The sequence below is a fragment of the Vanessa cardui genome, chromosome 12, assembly GCF_905220365.1.
Source record: "Vanessa cardui chromosome 12, ilVanCard2.1, whole genome shotgun sequence".
NCBI classification, from domain to species: Eukaryota; Metazoa; Arthropoda; class Insecta; order Lepidoptera; family Nymphalidae; genus Vanessa; species Vanessa cardui.
Window position 1 is genome coordinate 7,567,462 of NC_061134.1, and position 20,296 is coordinate 7,587,757.

At 33.2% G+C, this 20,296-nt stretch overlaps 1 protein-coding gene across 1 annotated transcript in view; it reads right to left on the reverse strand.

Moving 5' to 3' along the window:
• Positions 1–1,516: 1,516 nt before the first annotated feature.
• LOC124534461 overlaps positions 1,517–20,296 on the reverse strand; it is a 71,559-nt gene continuing 52,779 nt past the window's right edge. The window contains exons 3-13 of the mRNA XM_047110351.1: positions 16,894–17,030; positions 16,523–16,723; positions 12,990–13,226; positions 11,809–11,915; positions 11,202–11,421; positions 10,583–10,732; positions 8,863–9,009; positions 7,625–7,786; positions 4,170–4,384; positions 3,161–4,081; positions 1,517–2,833 (exon numbers count right to left, since the gene is read on the reverse strand). Coding sequence (XP_046966307.1) covers positions 2,287–2,833; positions 3,161–4,081; positions 4,170–4,384; positions 7,625–7,786; positions 8,863–9,009; positions 10,583–10,732; positions 11,202–11,421; positions 11,809–11,915; positions 12,990–13,226; positions 16,523–16,723; positions 16,894–17,030 — 3,044 coding nt within the window. The 3' untranslated portion in view covers positions 1,517–2,286. The remainder of the gene's footprint in view (positions 2,834–3,160; positions 4,082–4,169; positions 4,385–7,624; positions 7,787–8,862; positions 9,010–10,582; positions 10,733–11,201; positions 11,422–11,808; positions 11,916–12,989; positions 13,227–16,522; positions 16,724–16,893; positions 17,031–20,296) is intronic.

Below are 20,296 nucleotides of genomic sequence, written 5' to 3' on the forward strand. Positions count from 1 at the left end.
CCTATTAAAATTCTTTAATATTGTGGTCTCAACAGATAATAAAAAACAAAATAATCGCAACGCAATAGGTGCGATTGCCTTTGCGAAATACAAAATTAAATCCAATTGTCGAATGATTCGATAAATATAAGCTTTTTTTTAATAGTTTAAAGTAAAAAGTTATTACTAAAATACTATGTATAACGAAATGAGTGAACAATAGCTTGTATACTAAAAAAGTTTCCAATAAATTAAAATTGCAATTTAATTTTATATTTACATAAGATAGTTATGAAATATTATGGAAAGCAATAATTAATACTAAATATCAAAGCAGCTTAACTCGAACAATGGGATAGAAATTCTTCATCCGTAATATTTCCAACCCTCGTTGTACTCAAGTCTGTTTCCATCAGAGCTTTAATTAGTTCATCTGATAATTTAGTTTGCGCAGCGCTCGTTACGTCAACGAAGTGGACACACTAATGCAGCCTGAGCCTATAATCTAATTATTTGGCGAGACAAATACAAATCAGCTACAACTCTATGAACTTCACGGTATTCGAATGAAAACTCTTACTGTATGTACGTATTTATCACGACCACTAAAACCTCTTTGATTTTCTAAAGACTGAAGTAAATATATATAAATAGTTTTTAATGAAAATTATAGAAAAATACAAACAGTCTTCTTAGTATTTTATTCCAATTTTATCATTTTATTTTATAATAAAAAATCTTGGTTAAAGGATGATAATATACAATTGAGCTTCAGTTATTAGACCAACAGTTACTTACACACGAATTTCAATTGAAGATTACGAGTTTAAATTCGAAGAAGCACATTATATCCACATGCGCTGAATTGTAATAAATTGTGTTGTGTGTGTGTTGTGTAAGCTCAAAAGCCTCTATTATCTCATATCGAATAACTTATTTTTTTCTTAATTTAGTAAACAATAATAATAATCTTCGTTCTTCTATTGACTTCCATACTTTGATTTCTAAGTATGTTCTATTTATTCTTTCCAATTGATTTCAATTAAAATTTAAATACGATTAAATCTGTCTGTAAGAATATGAGATCTTAAAGAAAGAAGAATATGAAATCTTTATACAATTAAACTTTACCATCGCTGTGATAATTTTATTTTAATATAGTATGTAAATTATTTTTCTATGAATTAGAAATTATCCATCATATGATATCTAAAGAGTAGCTTTAACGGATACCTAGCCTACGAACTAATTTCTATTCTAATCCATTCATCAGCTTTGTCGTGATTGAGTAATTTACATACTATGGAACCAAAATGCGAAAGGCATTCATTATATTTGCAAAATATATCATCGATGAGAAATGTATTTCACGAAATAATGTATCTCATAAGACTCGTCTAATTTACGACATCCACAAATAGTGATCTATATTAAAAGTTATATTTATTTTTTATTAAGTTTTTAATTAGAAATTACTAGAGCAAATTTTTTCTCAAAAACAAAAAATATAGGGAGATAAATAAAATAACACGGAAAATGTATTTTTAGAAATGACTTTAATATCCCTTTTACCTGGAAATTACTTACAGACTTTAAAAATTCTTATTCTATAATTTATTTACAATCATTTACGAGTTACATTTACACACATTTCAAGAAACTATATGATACACGAGGAAATTATTCAACCGTTTTAAGTTATACAGCTCTCGTCGTCTTAACTACATTTTTACAACCTATATCACATTTCATTTTATAACTAGTCATTAAAGAATGTTTATAATCAATGCGAATGTTATAAATATTATTACGATGAGTTCGCATTTATAAAACAATAGTACCGTGTTAAAGTATCTGTGTATTCAAAATGTAAAACGCTAACCCTCCACTAATAGTATTACGTTTATAATGATTTAACTTGTCTTAAAAATGTATTGTCAAGCATTTTATGTACATTCAGATATGTTATTTGATGAGAATACTAATTTATAAAGGTATATCGTAGTAAAAAAGCATAAATCAAAAATTTAAACAATTTTAATAGTCATTTTATATAATTATGTACAAAGTAATCTAGATGAGGAACGGCTTACGATCACTTAATAATTAAAAACTTCAAATCAATACATTAATAGGAAAAATAATTAAAAATATATAAAGCACGTGATGTACTGTGAGTTAAAATTGATCAACTGTAAGGTAGGCACTTACGCCAATTCAGTCTTCATTATAATTTTACAAGACAAAAGAACGAGTTTAGAAATTAGTATCTGACTGCTAAACATTTGTCTCCAAAAGATCTGGGGGTCAACAGAAGCCATCTTTGAGGTCGGGGTAACTTAGATCTGGCATCGGTCTTCTGGAGCCGTTGCCTCTATTATTTTCAGTTCTAATGTTGCGACCGGCTCGACCTAAACTAGCATATCTCGTGTCCGCAAGTTTGTCTCTTTGTGCAACTTCATCATAATATCTCGCATCGTTCAAACCCGCACTATACTTTTGACTTAAACTGTATTTATCTATTGTAGCATATTTTTGTACGGTTGCATACTGTCTCGCTGCTTCTGGTACACCGTTAGTTTTGGCTCGATCATATGGTCTTTCCTCAGGTGGTAATGCACCATCTAGTCTTGCTTTGAATTCTTTGTCTTTCCTTCGTCTTCTCTTACAAGCACAGAGGGCGATAGCTATAGCGCAGATAAGAAGACCGACTCCAGCAGCTGCTGCTACATAAGGCGGTGGTAATGATAATTTGAAGGAACAATTTGAATCATCTTCATCATAACCTGAAGGACAATGAGCACTGCCATCGCACCATAGCGTTAAAGGAATACACGCATTTAATTCCGGGCAACTGAAAAGAAAAAAACATTGAGCGATCGTTGATACACTTTGATAAAAATATATATTACCTACAGTTTTTTTTATTTTGTAATATATTGTTATGGACGATTATCTGTTTAGTTCATTTCATAATTATTGGCATTTAAATAATATTATGGTATTACACCCTATTATAAAAGTAACATGTATTTGTTATTCCTAAAAACTGACTGAACCTTACTCCAATAAACAATACAAAATACAAGCGTAATTGGTTTTCAAATAGAAAAAAAAATGATTTCATCCTACCTATGAATATCACATAGCCCAATGACCAATAAAAAAAAAGGATACTTACTTGTAACGACAGTCAAGAGTAGCTGATACAGGTAAAATATTTGTCTCTGGATCGTGTTCAATCGAAGGCTTCTTCATAATTTCAATCCATTTGATTGAATAATCCGCTTGTTCGTGTTGCAAGAAATCTATAACATAACTTCGGGCGTGCGGTTTTAATGACGATTCTATTGTCGTTTGCGCAGACTTCCATCCTGGAGAATACAGTTCCAAGGAACTGGAAATGTCGGGACAAATTTCTCTGTATAAATTAGTGTCGCGTGCTTCATATATGTATAGGCGGTTAGGGGTAGGACAAAAAGGAGAGTTGGAAGTTATTTCATATCCAGGAACTTTTACGTATAGATATCTTCCTTGCATTGGAATCACTTCATCACCCCCAGGTTCTATCAGCCATGGCCTGTGAACGCAAGCTACTTCGGCTCTCACACTTTCTGATATAACATTTCTGTCCCCAACAATTTCTGGTGCAATAGAAACTTCCCTTTTATCGTATAATCTGATCTCCCCACTGCTGCCTCTTAAACGCCGCTCACCCCAACCAGTTGAACAAATAGATTCATCACCAGGTCCCGTTGGAATAAATTTATATTCTCCCTCAAATGCAAAATCGTCATAATCTTCTGTTATATTCATCATAGTAACGGTAAAATTTACTTCAACAACAGGAGCGGTTAACGTATGAACATTTAAAGGTTCTGATCGATTTGTACATAAACAGTCTCTTTCAATTGGAATGCCTTCCCAAGGATATTCGGTAATAATGATTTGAGCTAGACCCTCGCCGCCAATTATCCTTCTCGCCGGTCTATCACACTTCCATCGACTAGTTCGAGAATCTTTATGAGTGCTACAAATCTTATTTCCGAAATAAGTATTGGTAAAAGTTAGTTGAATTCTTTCGCCATGTTTTGCTTCAAATCTGTAAAAAAATGTTATTTTTAATAATATAATGTTTGAATTTTATATTTTTTATCATAAAAATATTACTATGCAGCTGTATTTTTCACCTCAAAATACAAGTAAGATTCTGAGCTCCACCTCTTCCATAATAGAATATGGCACGTGGGGCTTGAAATCTTCCTGAATATGTGAGCGCTGACTTGAAAACCCTATCGCATGCTGATTGAGAGTCCGCTAAAGGTTGTCCTTGCTCACTCACATCTACAAACTCGTACCGTAGTAGAAACGAGACGGGATACAACGCCGAGCCCTGACGCAATTCCTGCGGGAAAATATTACTTACTTAGCTTTTGTTAAATTAGCTGACATCTGTGCAAAGTTTAATAAAGGGTTCCTATCAAACAAATTAACTGTTTACTTTGAATTTGTACTTAAATCAACAATTTGCTCAAACGAAAATGCGTATTGTTTAATTTTGTTTATTTGCAAAAGTTAAAGTCAGCGAAACACGCAAACCATTTTAACAGAAAATTACCTAATTCCATAAATATAAACTTTATATTCATTCAAAGTATGAGTGAAAATGTGAAAGAACCAATTTTTAAGGTGCCCAGAGTTCAATAACGATATGAAGTAAGGCTGTAGTTGCAAACTTCAAATATTTAGTTAAGAAACTTGCTTCAGTCCTTCTACGTTGAATTTAATATTGAATAATAAAGCAGTTCTCAACTTATGACTTTAACAACTTGCTTAAGACCAGGTTTCCTATATTTAATAGGACGCGATACGTTGCTGACTCTCTAAGAATACGAATGTAAACGAGGTTGTTTCTTATTATATGAGCTAAATTCATTATATTATTCCTCTTTAAGGGCATCTTGAATGAAGTGCTTGTCACAATTCTAACTGATAATTAACAAAAGATTATCTATAACGAAGATTAATTAGAACGAAGATATTAAATTATTTAATGGCTTTGGTTATCTTTATAAAATTATGAAAGAGAAATAATTATTTATATATGTAAGTGTAATGTTCAGTTGATCGAAAGAAAATATAATAATTGTTTTAACATTTTTAATGAAATAATAAAAGTGAAAGCTTCAACTATTAGTGTTTGTTTATTAAAATAATCAAATATTGCTCTTTATTTATTGATTACCTGTGGTATTCTTTTTGGTATTCATTGTAATAATTATCAATAAAATAATGTTACGGTTTTAATGAAGTCATCATCTTAAATAAAAGTCTTAACAATATTATAATTATTCGTATCATTAGATAGAATTACAATTATATAAATATTCGAAATAAAAGCTCAATTCGTCATTATAATTGGGATCAATTATAATGACGAATTGATTTCAATAATAATTGCAATTAAACTTCGAAAATTAGTAATACGATACGACGCGTTTACGATAATTGCTGGACCGTATTTACGACAGAATCAATTAATTGAATCTTAAAAACGCTTTCTTGAAAAAATATTCAGTACGTGTTTCATTTAGCTGTCCAAGTAGTAATATCGCGACAGCTATAAGGCATTCCATCACAGAGAGAGCTTAGAGCGGAGAGTTCACGTGCTCGTTGCATTATTCACTGTGGCGAATGCAAGTCTGCGCGTGACTTATCTTTCCTTTACCGTTGAATGTCACTCACTGGAAAAATCCTGCTCATACAATGACAACTTGAGAAATGCGTCCTCTATATTATAATACTTTACGAGTAAAAACTTCATAACATCGTCATCAATTAATAAAACAATTAATCTCAAAAATTCTAGTGAACTTTTTACAGCATTGTTTGTCGTAGATATTAAACTACGTTGTTGGTTGTTTTTAAACCAATAAACGTTTTAAAAAAAAATTAAAACCGTTCGATATAATAATGATTGCATTTTAGAATATAGTATAAAGAATTTATTATAGAAAATGTTATACGATTGCGTAATATAACAGTTTAACGGTATTGAATACTCTATAATATTCTGCTCACGTAATCGACAAAGCCGGGAATATGTCAGCGTCGAAAACGATTTGTGGCTTGTCTCGTGCGTGGATCTGGGAAGACTCGTATTATGGATCAGCAAAATTTTGATGTTTAACTAAGAGAATATCGCACGTTATATTTAAACGAGGATCAGAATGTAATTTTGGAATTATTTATTTTCTACTAGATAACCTACAAAATGGTTCATCGCGCGAATAATTAAGAAATATTTAAGGTATCAACTATCAATTACAATATATTCAGGAACACATTATCCAATTCTATTATGAATACAAATTTTCTTTTAAAATATCTATGTCTCTTATCTCATTTCATTATATAGTAGATAGATAGAAAAGTATTATAACAAAACTTATTAAAATATTTCATGTAATACATATGATCATTCAATCCACTTTTAGTACATGCGCGAACATATCACATCTCCAGCGTGATCGTAAAACACAGCACACGGTCCCATACAAACGGCAAGGCTGCAACTTCTTTGAAACTAATGACATCCACAAGTCGTGTGTCGTGCGTTATTTTTTCATGAAAGTGCAAGCTACATCAAGCCGCTCTATGCATAGCTGAGCGAACCAAAATGGAAGCACAATGTTTGCGATGTAATGAAAAGATCCCGAAAGACCTTCAAAGAAGGATTTTTATAGAACCCCGTTTGTGGAACAAGTACAAGCTTATTTTGGATTCGCTTTGTTTTTTTTAACTACCGACGTGAAAGGAAAATAAATTCTTTAGACGCTTCCAAAATATACGACAATCTATACGAAATTTTAGATCAAAAACTTTGGATATTCAATTTTTCTTATAGGTTTTCGTTTTAATTCGATTATATTCTGTGAATACTAGAGTAAATTGTATTACGTAAATATAATTAGGAATTAATTATAGACGAGTGAACAAAATCCGTTATTAGAGTAGCATCAGCATCGCATTCATCACTCCTGATAGTTAAATCTAAATTTCCCACGTCACTTAAATACACGGCTGTGATACATTGAAGGCACATTAATTGTGGCGAGCACAGTTTGCAGTTCGACGTGTACGTGATTGATACAAAGTGCTTTACAGAATCTTGTTTAGTTTATAACTCGTGAGTTTATTTAAATTAATGGACTTATTTGATAATCAAGGAATAGATCATGAGTCGAAATGGCCCAGTGGTTAGTACGCGTGCATCTTAACCGATGATTTCGGGTTCAAACCCAGGCAAGCACCGCTGGTTCACGTGCTTAATTTGTTTTTATTATTCATCTCGTACTCGGCGGTGAAGGAAAACATCGTGAGAAAACCTGCATGTGACAAATTTCATAGAAATTCTGCCACATGTGTATTCCACCAACTCGCATTGGAACAGCGTGGTGGAATATGTTCCAAACCTTCTCCTCTAAGGGAGAGGAGGCCTTTAGCCCAGCAGTGGGAATTTACAGGCTGTTGTTGTTGTTGTTGTTGAATAGATCATATTGAATATTTACTAAAAACCATTTGATTTATTGCTATGAGAAAGAAAACATTGTTTTTTTTTTAATTTTGGGTTCTTTATAATTACCTGCAATATTGTAAGGGCTGGTCCTGTAGTTATGTAGCTCTCGCTTGGTGCGCAAGGTCTCGTAGCTCGTGTGGCGTTAGAGAGCAAGGCGTGATCGCATAGTCGCGGAGATTCCTCTCGGCAAAACGAACCCAGAAGCGACTTTTTGTCACTCATATCCAACTATGGACAAAATAAATGTTGTTCAAGAGAATCTTTTACCGTACATAGTATCAAGAACTAATTTGGGATTAGTTTCCAACAACACCAAGAAAGATTTTTACGTCCACGATAAAAACGATAAAGCACACTCTTGTTTGTAACAGTCCGCCATATTTAAACACGGTTGCAATAATGTTTTCTTTAGCGTGGAATAAAGCGTGACCTACTTCCGAAGTACACAATCTACGGGCAGGAAGTGATTTGCTCCAGCCAGGTGCACTATTTACTCAGACTATCTGCTGGCGAGGAAACTTTTCTGATTAAAGTGCCAACAAAAAATAACTTGAGCGTAGCATCCATTCTTAATGCAAACCGTGGAATGTCGAATGAATAGAACGAAACACCGCAGTGCAGTCGGGAGAGAAGTCGCTAGTCGGTAAGAGTGCTCAGACACATTAAAGAAAATTAATGTTTGGCTCCCGACGTCAAGTAGCTAGCAGTAGTTGGCAAAGTGAAATGGCACGAATAAAGGCGGTGAGAACGCCACCCAATTTTATATCGCTCTTCGTATTTGTATCATCGCATTAGTCTTCCGCACTACCAAAGTTTCGGTACGCGATAAGTTATTCCACATTTCATTACTCTGAACTAGTTTCGGTTTTGCTGTGGAAATTGTTTGGTTATATTTTAAAGTTTCCGCAGTTCGCGATCCTAATTACTAGAACGAGTCGGTAAATTAATGTGTAAACTGATAACGATGGATTTTATTGGAAATATTATGTTTAAGTCAATATTTGTCCAAAAAATAAGATAATAAGAATACAAGAAAATAAGATAAGTAGTAAGACTCATAAGTAACACTAAGTAAGATTCTATTCATATCAAATATTTCACTATCTCCTGCTCCTCTAAAATGTCTTATTCATGATTGCGCACGTAGAATTTGATTTAAAATACAGTAAATCTCAATATATACCACTGATACAATAATGCCTTAGATAATTTAGCCTACCGACTATGCAAACCACAAACAATATTAAAAAAAAATCAAAGGCAATTTGTCACTTTTTTATATTTCATCATGTAATATAAATTACCTTTCTGTCAAGGTCAGCATCCGGTGCCGCCCCATCCCATATCGTGAGTTGCGAGGAACAGTCCTTTTGTTGATCAAACCCCGCAGGCTCGGTGCCCGCTGCGTGATATTTCACAAACGACACCCATACTATTTCGTTCGGACGACCCTGTAAATATTTCTTCTTAAAATATTGTTTCGCAAGATAGAACCCATTAACATGATCTGAGACAGTGTTTTAATTGTTCAAGCATTTTTGTATAACATTCCTTGAAGATTCATCTTACTCATATTTTATAATGATAGAGTACTAACTGTACTCATACAGACCCATATTGTTATAAAAATATAAAAAAAAAACATTTATTTTCATCATAATTGTTCAATTTTTAGCTAAAGCTTTGTAATCTCTTAAACCAAAATAGCAATAGGATTTAATAAAATAAAATAAAGTTCCCTAGAATTATACCATATAATATTATACTTTGGAAACTAAAGTTGCAAGTTTGTGTTACTTACGAGTAAAGTAATATTTAATGTAAAGTTATTTATATAAGCTGATGGATTATTTAATAAATAAATAAATACAGACGCTAAGCTAACAGCTTCGTACGAAGATCCTTTACATAGGAAATTGTAAAATGGTAACCCTGTAAATACAAAGTCCTACAAAGAAGAAAGTCTTGATTATTATGAACCCTTCATTTATTCAATATAAATAAGGAATTTTTCACTTTTATTTCCTGAGAAAACACATCAAAATAAAACAAACATAATCAAAGCTAAATTTAATAAAACTTCTCGTTTAAAGAATAAATATCGAAATAGTATTTTTTTTATTATCATCCTCCTGACCTTATCCCAATTTTACTTGGGGTCGGCGCAGCATGTCTTCTTCATTCAAAATTTTCCGTCGGACGACATTTCACAAGTATCATTCTTTCTAACTCTATCGTATTTCACACAATCCATCCTAACGTTATTTTTTAAATCAGTTTCATAAAAAAAATACTTTGAAACGACATGTATTGATTCAAATGTAAGTCAATTTCAGAATGTAGACTCTACCAAAAATAATCAACAAGAAACTAATTACGTGTTAGCTAGAATAAATGATTTCTTATCTCAATAAATCGAAAATTATTTACTATTTAAGTTGAATACAATCAAAAAGCCTTTCGTTAAGTTAGTTTTTATTTGCCTACAGAACGATAAGGGCTCGTCGCGTGACCCTCAGTTTTTACTTTCATCAAACTAAGTCATGTTAATAAACAAATATTAACAAGTAAGTTTCGTTGGTTACACGAATACAAAGTTCATTTTGGGCCTTTTTTCTTCCAGGCAATTAATTCCAGTCAAACATTGACATATTTACCGAATCTACAACATTACAAAACTTATGTAAATTAATTCAAATCAAAAGTTGTCTATTGTATCTTCTTTGCGCTACTCTAAAGTTTTTGGGGCACTTGTTACCTTTTATCTTATTAATCTAATGCAAATTTTACAGCTTACTAAATATTGCAACATTTTAGGCAGCATGGACTTTTTGATACAGAATTATCCGGTTTGATGTTGCTTTGTATCATAATTGAATGTAATATTATATGTTTCAGATACATAGATACATGTTTTGATTTCAAAAAATTATGAAATATTCAAATATCATTACGAAAGGTATTGAATAAAATAAACTCTCGTATATTTTTCACGATCAAAACAAACTCAAACGATCCACTTACTTGAAAATAATAAACACAAGAGGTGTTCGGAGGTAAGGAGTGTCGCGGATTCCTCAACACGCCACTCGTCTTGTCGGAGGAGCGTAAAACGAATCGACAGCGACCGTCCGGAGTCACGTACGAGTGCGAGTCTTTGTCCACGTACAACACCTGCCAAGAATTATATTGGTAAGACAAACACTTCGTGAGTTTGATTTGTTAAAGGAACAAATTTTCTTTTTAGTTTTTGCACGAACAAGTTCTATCTTTGATTGGAACAAAATTTTTACACTGCGATATTTTTCTGTTCGAAAATTAATAATTTAATGTCTCGATACTAGATTTTATTCGAAATATAAAAACGAGAATTTATATCTCAAGATGAAGCATTATATTTTAATACACAAAAACATCCTCATTTTCAAGGAATTACTTAAACTCGACGCCAAGTAAGCGTCAAGCTGTGTTAAGAATAGGGACGGAAATAGCCCAAAAGTTCGGGATCGAATCCGCAACTTTTACACCGATTGAATCCGCTATTGAGGCTACTAATATAATTGCTTATAACATTTTGAATAAAATTTAAGACTAAAATATTAAAATTGTGTAGAACAGTAGTTTATATTCACATAAATTTTACCTGAACTTCAAGCTCGAAACCGGGCAAATAGCTCAAAGGAACTGGATGAAACGGGTTGTCATAAGGTGAAGTATGAAATTCCAGTAACATATTTGGTCCTCTGCTAACTATATCCGGTACAGCGTCCCCACCGCAAAGACGTACGAGAACAGGGGAATCCCGGGTCGGACCATCCCACACTGTGAGGTAATCTTGAACCACATTACATTGATCCCATATCCTAAAAGAGTAATTTACTTAAAACATCTTTTCTAGTATAAGAAGACATTAATGTTCCTAATCGTATCGTTCCAAATTCAAAATCAATTTGACATATCGTAATTGTAATTTATTATCGTATATTAATAAACTCCATAGAATATAAAATTTCTGGTAAAAAAACTATGATTGAACAATACAGAAACACAATTACCGAACCGGGTCAACATTATTTTCAGAAAACCATTCAATGCAAATCTATGTACATTGGATATGGAATATTTTATCGTTTGATGACATGGTCACATACGAAATTACCCAGTTTATTCCTTTGTAATATGAACTTTATTACTAAGGTACGAAGAGCTAAAAATTCTTTTAACTTTTATATCCTATTCTTAATACTTACTTGAGAACTCGCTGGCTTCTATCGTATTTAACGATCTGATCTTTGATATGTATTTTGTGGCTGTTCGTTTGTCTTACCGCTAGCAGAACATGTTTATCCGCGGGTATCTGAAAAAAAGAATTTTCATATAATATTTTTGCAGGATAAATAAATGTTTTATTTTTATCGTGATAAAGTCAATTGTTCGAGCTTTGTGAGCAGAGAGCGATGTCATTCATAAGTAATGTTCGTTGTATGTATATAGGAGTGTTGCGGAGTCTGGTGTGAATTTTAAATTAAATATTAATACAAACAGCCGCATGAACCACACGGACCTACGCGATGTGTGAAATGCTCGTTTTAATGTAAATTCGCGACACCCTTAACCCAGATGTGTAAGGGTTACGTAAATTTATACGTCTGTTTTAGGCTTTTAATTTTTTTACACTTTTTATGAATTTACCTGAAAGATAACAATTCGAAATATATTTCGTTTGTATAAGTGAATTATAATAGAATAATATTATAAAATAAAAATCATTTACGTTTTGTTTTTATAAATTCTGTGCTTTGAATTTATTCAATGAATTCTTTCTCATCTAATCGCTAGATCACTCAATAAAATTTATTAGGACGGAAAGATACTGAATGCGACAGTATGTAGGTCGCAATGGCCTAGAATCTACTGGTAGCCGCATGGCCGCATTTCATTCTAACGGGAGACAAACACACCGCAAGCAAACCTTGCTACTCCTCGAAACTCCTTCTAAGGAACTTTGTATACCTTTACATTTCGTTATAATGAATACGGAATATAACAAAATTTATGACATAATAATACATAAAAGGAAGGCAGAGCATTCGTTACACGATACTGCTCAAAACACCTCGGTTACCATAACGGTCTTCTTTATCGCTAAAAGCGTAGAACCTTACCGTAGTATATAAGGTACTATAAAGAAGGTAAGGTACGGTAAGGTTTGAAGAAATAATTTTCGTACTGTTTTGCTGTCGGTATATATTTTATTGTTTTGTTTTTATCGTTACTTTTGGTATGCAGCATCACGATCTAAATTTTTTTGATAACCGATGTCTTCTACGACGCCATTTTTATTCACATTAATGCTTGTTGCTGCTTGTATTCCTAAATAAAAGTATCTGTCTTAAGAAATACGAAGTGTTATTTTATTTAAAATAATTACCTTTGTGTGTTCGATGCGATAAGTACATGTCGCATTACGTGGATATACACCAGGGAAGTTAGGCGACTGAATGCGACAAGCGCGTAGATCGCAGTCGCTGAGTATGCGGTCGCAGTAGGTGCCTTGAACGCGTTCACCCCTCCACGCCCCTAGCGTCACGTTACCGTACCGCAAGCGCGCCTCACTCCGTCTTAGAAACTTGTACGCCAACTTGAAGTCGAAATTGTACCCCACACCCTAAAACCGAAGGCATCGCTGTTAATTGCTAGAACGTCTGTCATTTATACTTGTGTTTGTGTGAATCTTAATTACAATTGTACTGCATGTGCTATTTTAATTTATAATTTTGTGAATTGTATGAGTATTAATGTATGCTCGAGAATGTGCTAACGATGGTATTTTATTACACAATATTATAACTGTCAACAAACATTATAAGAAGAGAACGGGCCGCTTATGTGTCAAGCTATGTTTGTGTAGAAGCTTTTTCAAGAGAGACAGGGCAAAACTAAGTATTAACTAATATGACAGCATATCTCACTATCATTTTAATGAATTAAAGAGATATCTTTTATAAGTCAAGCGTTTAATAAATATGGTTGGGTAACATTTTAAAATTTTAATTAGTGACTTGTTTATCTTAAAATATATTACAACTATATGTCAAGAGGTACGTAAAGAGGTCAAGTGTCATATAAATTTGCAAGGTCAGACATTTGACCTGATCGCCTCGAGCCTCATTATCGTACTCAATAATATTTTTAATACGTTATAACACTATGTTTATCTCGTAAATAAAATTAATGTTATGGAGGTATCGTTTAATATAAATTCAGGATTCAGAAGAATTTGAGTCAAGCTATTAGTGATAAATTGAATAAATTGGGATGTTAATAAATAAAGTTAATAAAAAAAGTTAATATTTTATACTTTCACTGAAAGGTTTGCCAAATTTTATTTCATATCTTAAAGTATCATTAACTAGAACTGTTATACTTACAATTGAGTTGAAAGATTTACCGTACGTACTAAACGCCAAAGTTTGATAAAATTGTAAAAAATCATTCAAGATTTAAGAAAGACGACCTCGTTATTAATACCAAAACGTCAGGTATTCTAATTGAAAGTTACCCGTAAAATCCAATTGAACGAAAATATTTTAAGTGGATTCGTCGACGCGAATAAAATTGCCATTATTAAATTATTGAATTAGGCTGTAATAATATTCATTATCGTAATTGGACGTATCCAGCGGTCCGGAGGGTGTTCGTAATCATCGCTTAATTAATTGATCGAAAGTTCAACCCTTGGTTCAGATAATACGGCTGCTAAGCCGAGATAAAGGAAGGCAACCGAACCGTTAAAAGCGGGTGATGTGAAATATTAGTCAAGTCACAACTGAAAACATGTAGTTACGTTACGTCAGTGAAACATAAAGGGATGCTTAGTAAGATACTCCTAATGAAGATAAATACTGTTGTTCATTTATATGGATTAACTTCGCGTTGTGCCGAAACTGTTAATTAGCGGGAACCGTCTCAAAGGTTGTCGCGTTGTCGATTCTGATGGCAATTATTCATTAATATTGTACTTGTTTGGGTGTAATATTTAGAATTATGGCCTACGCCTCGTAATTAATTAGGACTTCTGACTTCGACTTATGATAATATATTAGTCGAATATTTGAATTTATTTAATTTACGTTATATCATTGATTATATCAAATATTAAATATATAATCAAAATTAAGATTTATTTCTTTTGTAAAAACATGCATTTAAAAATTCAGAAAACCTAATATTTGGGTTTACTAAGTAAAGAGAATTATATATGATAATGACTATTTATGACATGTTTTTCAAAGAACGAAAAACTAGTATACATATACATATATAGGTCGTTTGAAATTGTTGCAATAAAATGTTATATCTAATCTTTATATTTTTTTTACGTGCATTTTTTCTTTGTATTCCACAAATTATTGTTACATAATTATAATTAATTACAAATCCACGAACAACAGTTAAAAATATAAAACTAAATCTATATACTTCGTTATCATATAATTTTACATTATAGAGAACAATATTAACAAAAGATCCTTAGCAGCTTACCCTCCATAAAGTTCGGGAACATAACCACAGTTTTATCGATCCCGGCTTAATTATACCTACGTACAACTTTATAATTACTAATGTCGACGTAGCCGAATAAATAATGGCCACTACAAAATTACCTATACATTTTTGTACTATTGTTTCGATCCGTGGATGTTAAACATGAATTATCATGAGAATCATTACATAGTATGAAACAAAGTCGCTTACCGCTGTCTGTACGCTTAGGTCTTTAAAATAACACAACGGATTGTGATGCGGTTTTTTTTTTGATATATTGTGATTTGAGTGGAACATTGTTTATTAGAATACATTGAAAATATAGTATCTCTATGTCTTTTCTAGTGTCTTTTGATCCTGATATTTTTTTTCATGACAAATCACCTGTGAACTTTGTAAAATATTCTGTAGAATATTTATTGTGAAGCCGGGGCGGATCGCTAGCCAAATATAATTTACATTGACGCATAGAAAAGCTTTTGATGTAAATACACCCAAATTTAACAAATATGTATCAGAATAATTTTCTATCATTAAGTTCAAAGGTATAATGAAAATTGTGATACTATATACTTTGTAACAATGTTACACTGAAATGTAATAATAAGATATCCACGATACTAATTTACGGTATTATATTTTTAATGTGTAGTTATAAAACTTTACCAAAGTCAGTTCAATTTCAAAAAAAATATCCTATTGAATGTATAATATTCTTCTTGTATTAACTTATTGATTGTCAAGAACTGCGGACTTCTATACATATAGATTAAAACAGTATATTTCTTTTTTAAATTGAGTTAATATAGATTTAAATTGTTTGATTAGTTATTTTATTGAGGTTCACATTGGTTGATGTTACGATAAAAGCAGAGCAGAAAAAACAAGATAGCAGTGAGAACAAAAAATAATTATATTAATAAATATAATACTTTGATATTGTTGTGAATAATAATATTAATTATGGTACTTTTTATAAGAATAATAAAAAATCATAACGTGTAAATTTTTCCTTAGTTATGAGCTTTATATAAGTTGTGTGTTTAAATGCTTCTTCATTTCATATTTGACGAATATAATTATCATACATCTGCCAAGTAGGTATAATTTGCATTTGTTTGCATTGTATAATGATATTATTATATGTATTAAAAAACAAACATCAAAATTTCCTTTTTATAAAAACGTGATTCCTACGTTTTTATAAATTTTTTGATTGAAAAATATTTCGTTAATAATTTTAGCAATAAATTATAAATGATAAAATATTGACATTTATCTATAACGTTATTCATAATTTTCATATGTTTATGTTCGAGGAAAAAGCATTGTATTACTGATGCGCTTAAACCAATTATGCATTAAATTACATAGTGACATAAAGTACAATCATATATCATACAGTAAAATGTCTACCTGTTGACTTAGTCTGTCCAATCTTAGTGTCATGTTAATAGAGTCCGATTCGCTGAAGTACACCGTGTAGCCCCACGCTGAGCCGCACCACTGGCCAGTGGGTGGCGAGGGACTCCTCTCCACAATCGTCATGTGTCCGTCTGGACACCCATCGGAGGTGAACGACACGAACTTACCCACTGTGAAAGTGTCGAATGTTAGCTGAAACAAGATTACGTGGTTAGTTACGAAGGGTGTCTGAATCTCGCTTCGGTTACATCCGCAGATGTGGTTGATAGAAATACATTTGAATTAACATATTTTGTTGGGATATACATTAATTAATATTATAAGGGAATTTTGTTTGTCTTTAATTTTATTTATATTCTTACCTGAATAATATCCCCATAGTTACCACCATTGGCAGTGAAGTTAAGGTGACAAACGAATGGTAAGTGGTCTTCTCTCGGCCTGCGCACTTCCAACTCATATGTTCGACCGACATCTCCCATGTAAGTTTTGTTGCACGCTATATAAAAAAAAATATTTTTTAATAAAAAGTATCAATATAATTTTAAGCGCCTAAAACTAACCCTGTCTCCCATCATATTTGTTTTCGTTTTTTTTAAAGTCAAAAGGCATTGACAATGTAAAAGTCTCTACTACCAAAGCATATTTGCATATAATCGTTCCATTTTTAAAGTTTTGTTATCTGTACCAATATTATATAACAATGAAGCATGCTTTAACCCTAACTAGTCATGGTTCCTTTTTAAATTCTTTAAAGAGGTATTGTTGGTTCAAGTATTTTTAGATAATTTTAAGCATAGTTTACTTTTAATAACAGTAAAAACATTTAAAATTTAACAAACGATAACAATTTTATAGAAAATCGCTTTGCAGTAAAATCTTAAGACTTATGGCTACTAGACCATTAATAATAGTCGAAGTAAACATATTACGTAACTCTATATTTTAGCTTCGAGTTTGTGTAATGTGTTTCAGTTGTGGTTACTTATCGATTTTACGATAGTTACGTCTAAAATATGGCATCAAGTCAATATTACATATACTGCTTTTATTAAAAAAATACATGAATCACTTGAAATAAGTCTTATTTTACTCATATATGATTAAGAATATGGTTAATTAAGAAAAATAATAATTTGTTATTAAATTGATTATATGTTAAATGATAAAATTAAAAGCTTGCTACGCAACTGGGCTAAGTCTGGCTTCCTCTCCGTACAAATTTTTGGAGCATACTCCATCCCGCGGCAAAGTGGATATATAAATGGCAGATTTTCAATATGCAAGTTTCCTTTTTTTTTATGGAATAGGTGGCAAACGAGCAGGAGGCTCACCTGATGGAAAGTGACTACCACCGCCCATGGACATCTGCAACACCAGGGGGCTTGCAGGTGCGTTGCCGGCCTTTGAGAAAGGAGTAGACTCTTTTCTTGAAGGTTCCCATGTCGTATCGGTTCGGAAAAACCGCCGGCGAAAGCTGGTTCCACAAAGTGGTTGTGCGAGGCAGAAAATGTCTAAGAAATCGCGCTGTTGTGGATTTTCGGACATCAAGATGGTGCGGGTGAAACTTAGAATTTTGACGAGATGTCCGAAGGTGAAATTCAGCAGCTGGGATTAATTCGAACAATTCCTCGGAACATTCCCCGTGAAAAATTCGGTAGAAGATGCAGAGTGATCCAACATCTCTACGCAAAGCCAAAGGATCAAGGAGATCGGAAAGGGCTTGATCGTCGATAACTCGAGCCGCTCTACGTTGGATGCGGTCAAATGGTACTGGGGAGCACCCGCCCAGAGGTGAGAGCAGTACTCCATGTGAGGCCGAATTTGCGCCTTGTAAAGTTTTAGGCGATGGGCCGACGTGAAATACTGTCTCGCCTTGCGGAGCACACCGAGCTTCTTTGAAGCCAATTTGGCTTTGCCTTCCAATTGACCGCGGAACTGAACGAGGCTCGAAATATCAACGCCAAGTATTCCGATACTACCTGTAGCGGCTATCGGGATGTTCTCAAATCGTGGAGATACGACAAATGGCGTTTTTTTAGCGGTTAACGCGCAAACTTGCGTCTTTTTGGGGTTGAAATGGACTAAATTTAGCCGGCCCCATTTCGAGACTTCGTTTAACGAAGACTCGATTTCAGACACAAGTTTGTTCCGGTTTTCTTCGACGTTTTCCCGAGAAATATTAGCGCGGCCGGTGTATAAGGTGTCAACGGTACTGTCGTCTGCATAGCAATGAATGTTTCCAATTTGCAACAAGTCATTGATATGCAGAAGAAACAAAGTGGGTGATAGAACGCAGCCTTGTGGAACACCAGCATTGACGAACTTTAAGTCGGAGCATGCACCGTCGACAACGACCTTGATGCTCCGATCTGCCAAAAAGCTGGTAATCCAATTGCATAATTTCCCGGGAAGCCCATAGGAAGGAAGCTTCGAAAGAAGCGCTTTGTGCCACACGCGATCGAAGGCCTTCGCTATGTCCAAGCTGGCTGCTAATGCCTCACCCTTGCTCTCAACTGCTTCAGCCCATCTATGAGTAAGGTAAACTAGAAGATCACCGGCCGACCGACCCCGACGGAAACCGTACTGGCGGTCGCTAATCAGCTGGTTCTCCTCTAGATACCGCAGGAGCTGGCAGTTTATAAGGGACTCCATTATCTTGGAGAGCAAGGAAGTGATTGCTATAGGCCTATAATTGGACGGATCTGAGCGGTTGCCTTTTATAGTGATCGAATGCACCAAAGCAGTCTTCCAGGAGTTTCCTGACGAACATTTCTTTTATCAGATGAACGATATGAATAATAAACAAATAATCAGCGATACTTGAGCAACTTTGAACGCATCTTCCATTAAGACTCATATGTTCTTACCACTTGGATAATTTTGGTCAATGAAAAATTTAAATTGCGTTTCAATATTAATAAAGTCTTTATTACGGCGTTTCTTTCTTTTACGATTATTTTAAAAACAATTAAAACTATTTCCATAACATTCTTCCATAAACGTATACGATTGTTTAAGATATATGTATGTTGAGTATGTTGAGCTTTTCTAACGTGATTTATTAACTCGTGACGTAAAGCTGTGAAGTTGCGTTGGGTGATTTTTGCTTTTGTTGATAACGACAAGTTAAATCTCATTTTCCAGCTTATCTTCAGGGAAGAGATTTTTTTAGTAAAATATATGTCGGGTTTATTAAAATTCAGAACGTTATATAGTTTATTTTGCATTCATTGCAGATGTTCCTCAACTTTAAATATTTCATTAAAATGTAATTATATTGAATTAACTGTATGCCTACTTGTTTAAATATTGGAAGTGTTAAGCAGAGCCATTTTTGAAACATTCAATGCGCTCGCATTATACGCAATGCTACGTATAATAATGTAAATTCGTAAATGTGTTACTGTGTGTGTGCTATAAATAATCTTTGCCAGGCTCCTCGTTAAAACATACCTACTGTTTATTACCTCTCCATATATTTTCAGCCAAGCAACAATACTATGTTGAGTTAAGTGCCAGTTTGAAGGGTAAGTGAGCCAGTGCGACTACAAGCATAGGGAACATAATAACTTAATTCCCAAGGTTGGTGCCGCATTGAAGATGTAAGGATTAAAATTTCTCACGGCGTCTAAGTATATAGTTACCGGTCATCAGGTGGCTAGTGGCCCGTCTACGTATAACAGAAAAAAAAAAACAAAGAGAAATAATAATATAATTTCTTTTGTTTTTCTACAACCGTGCGACAAACGGTTCAACAGAAAT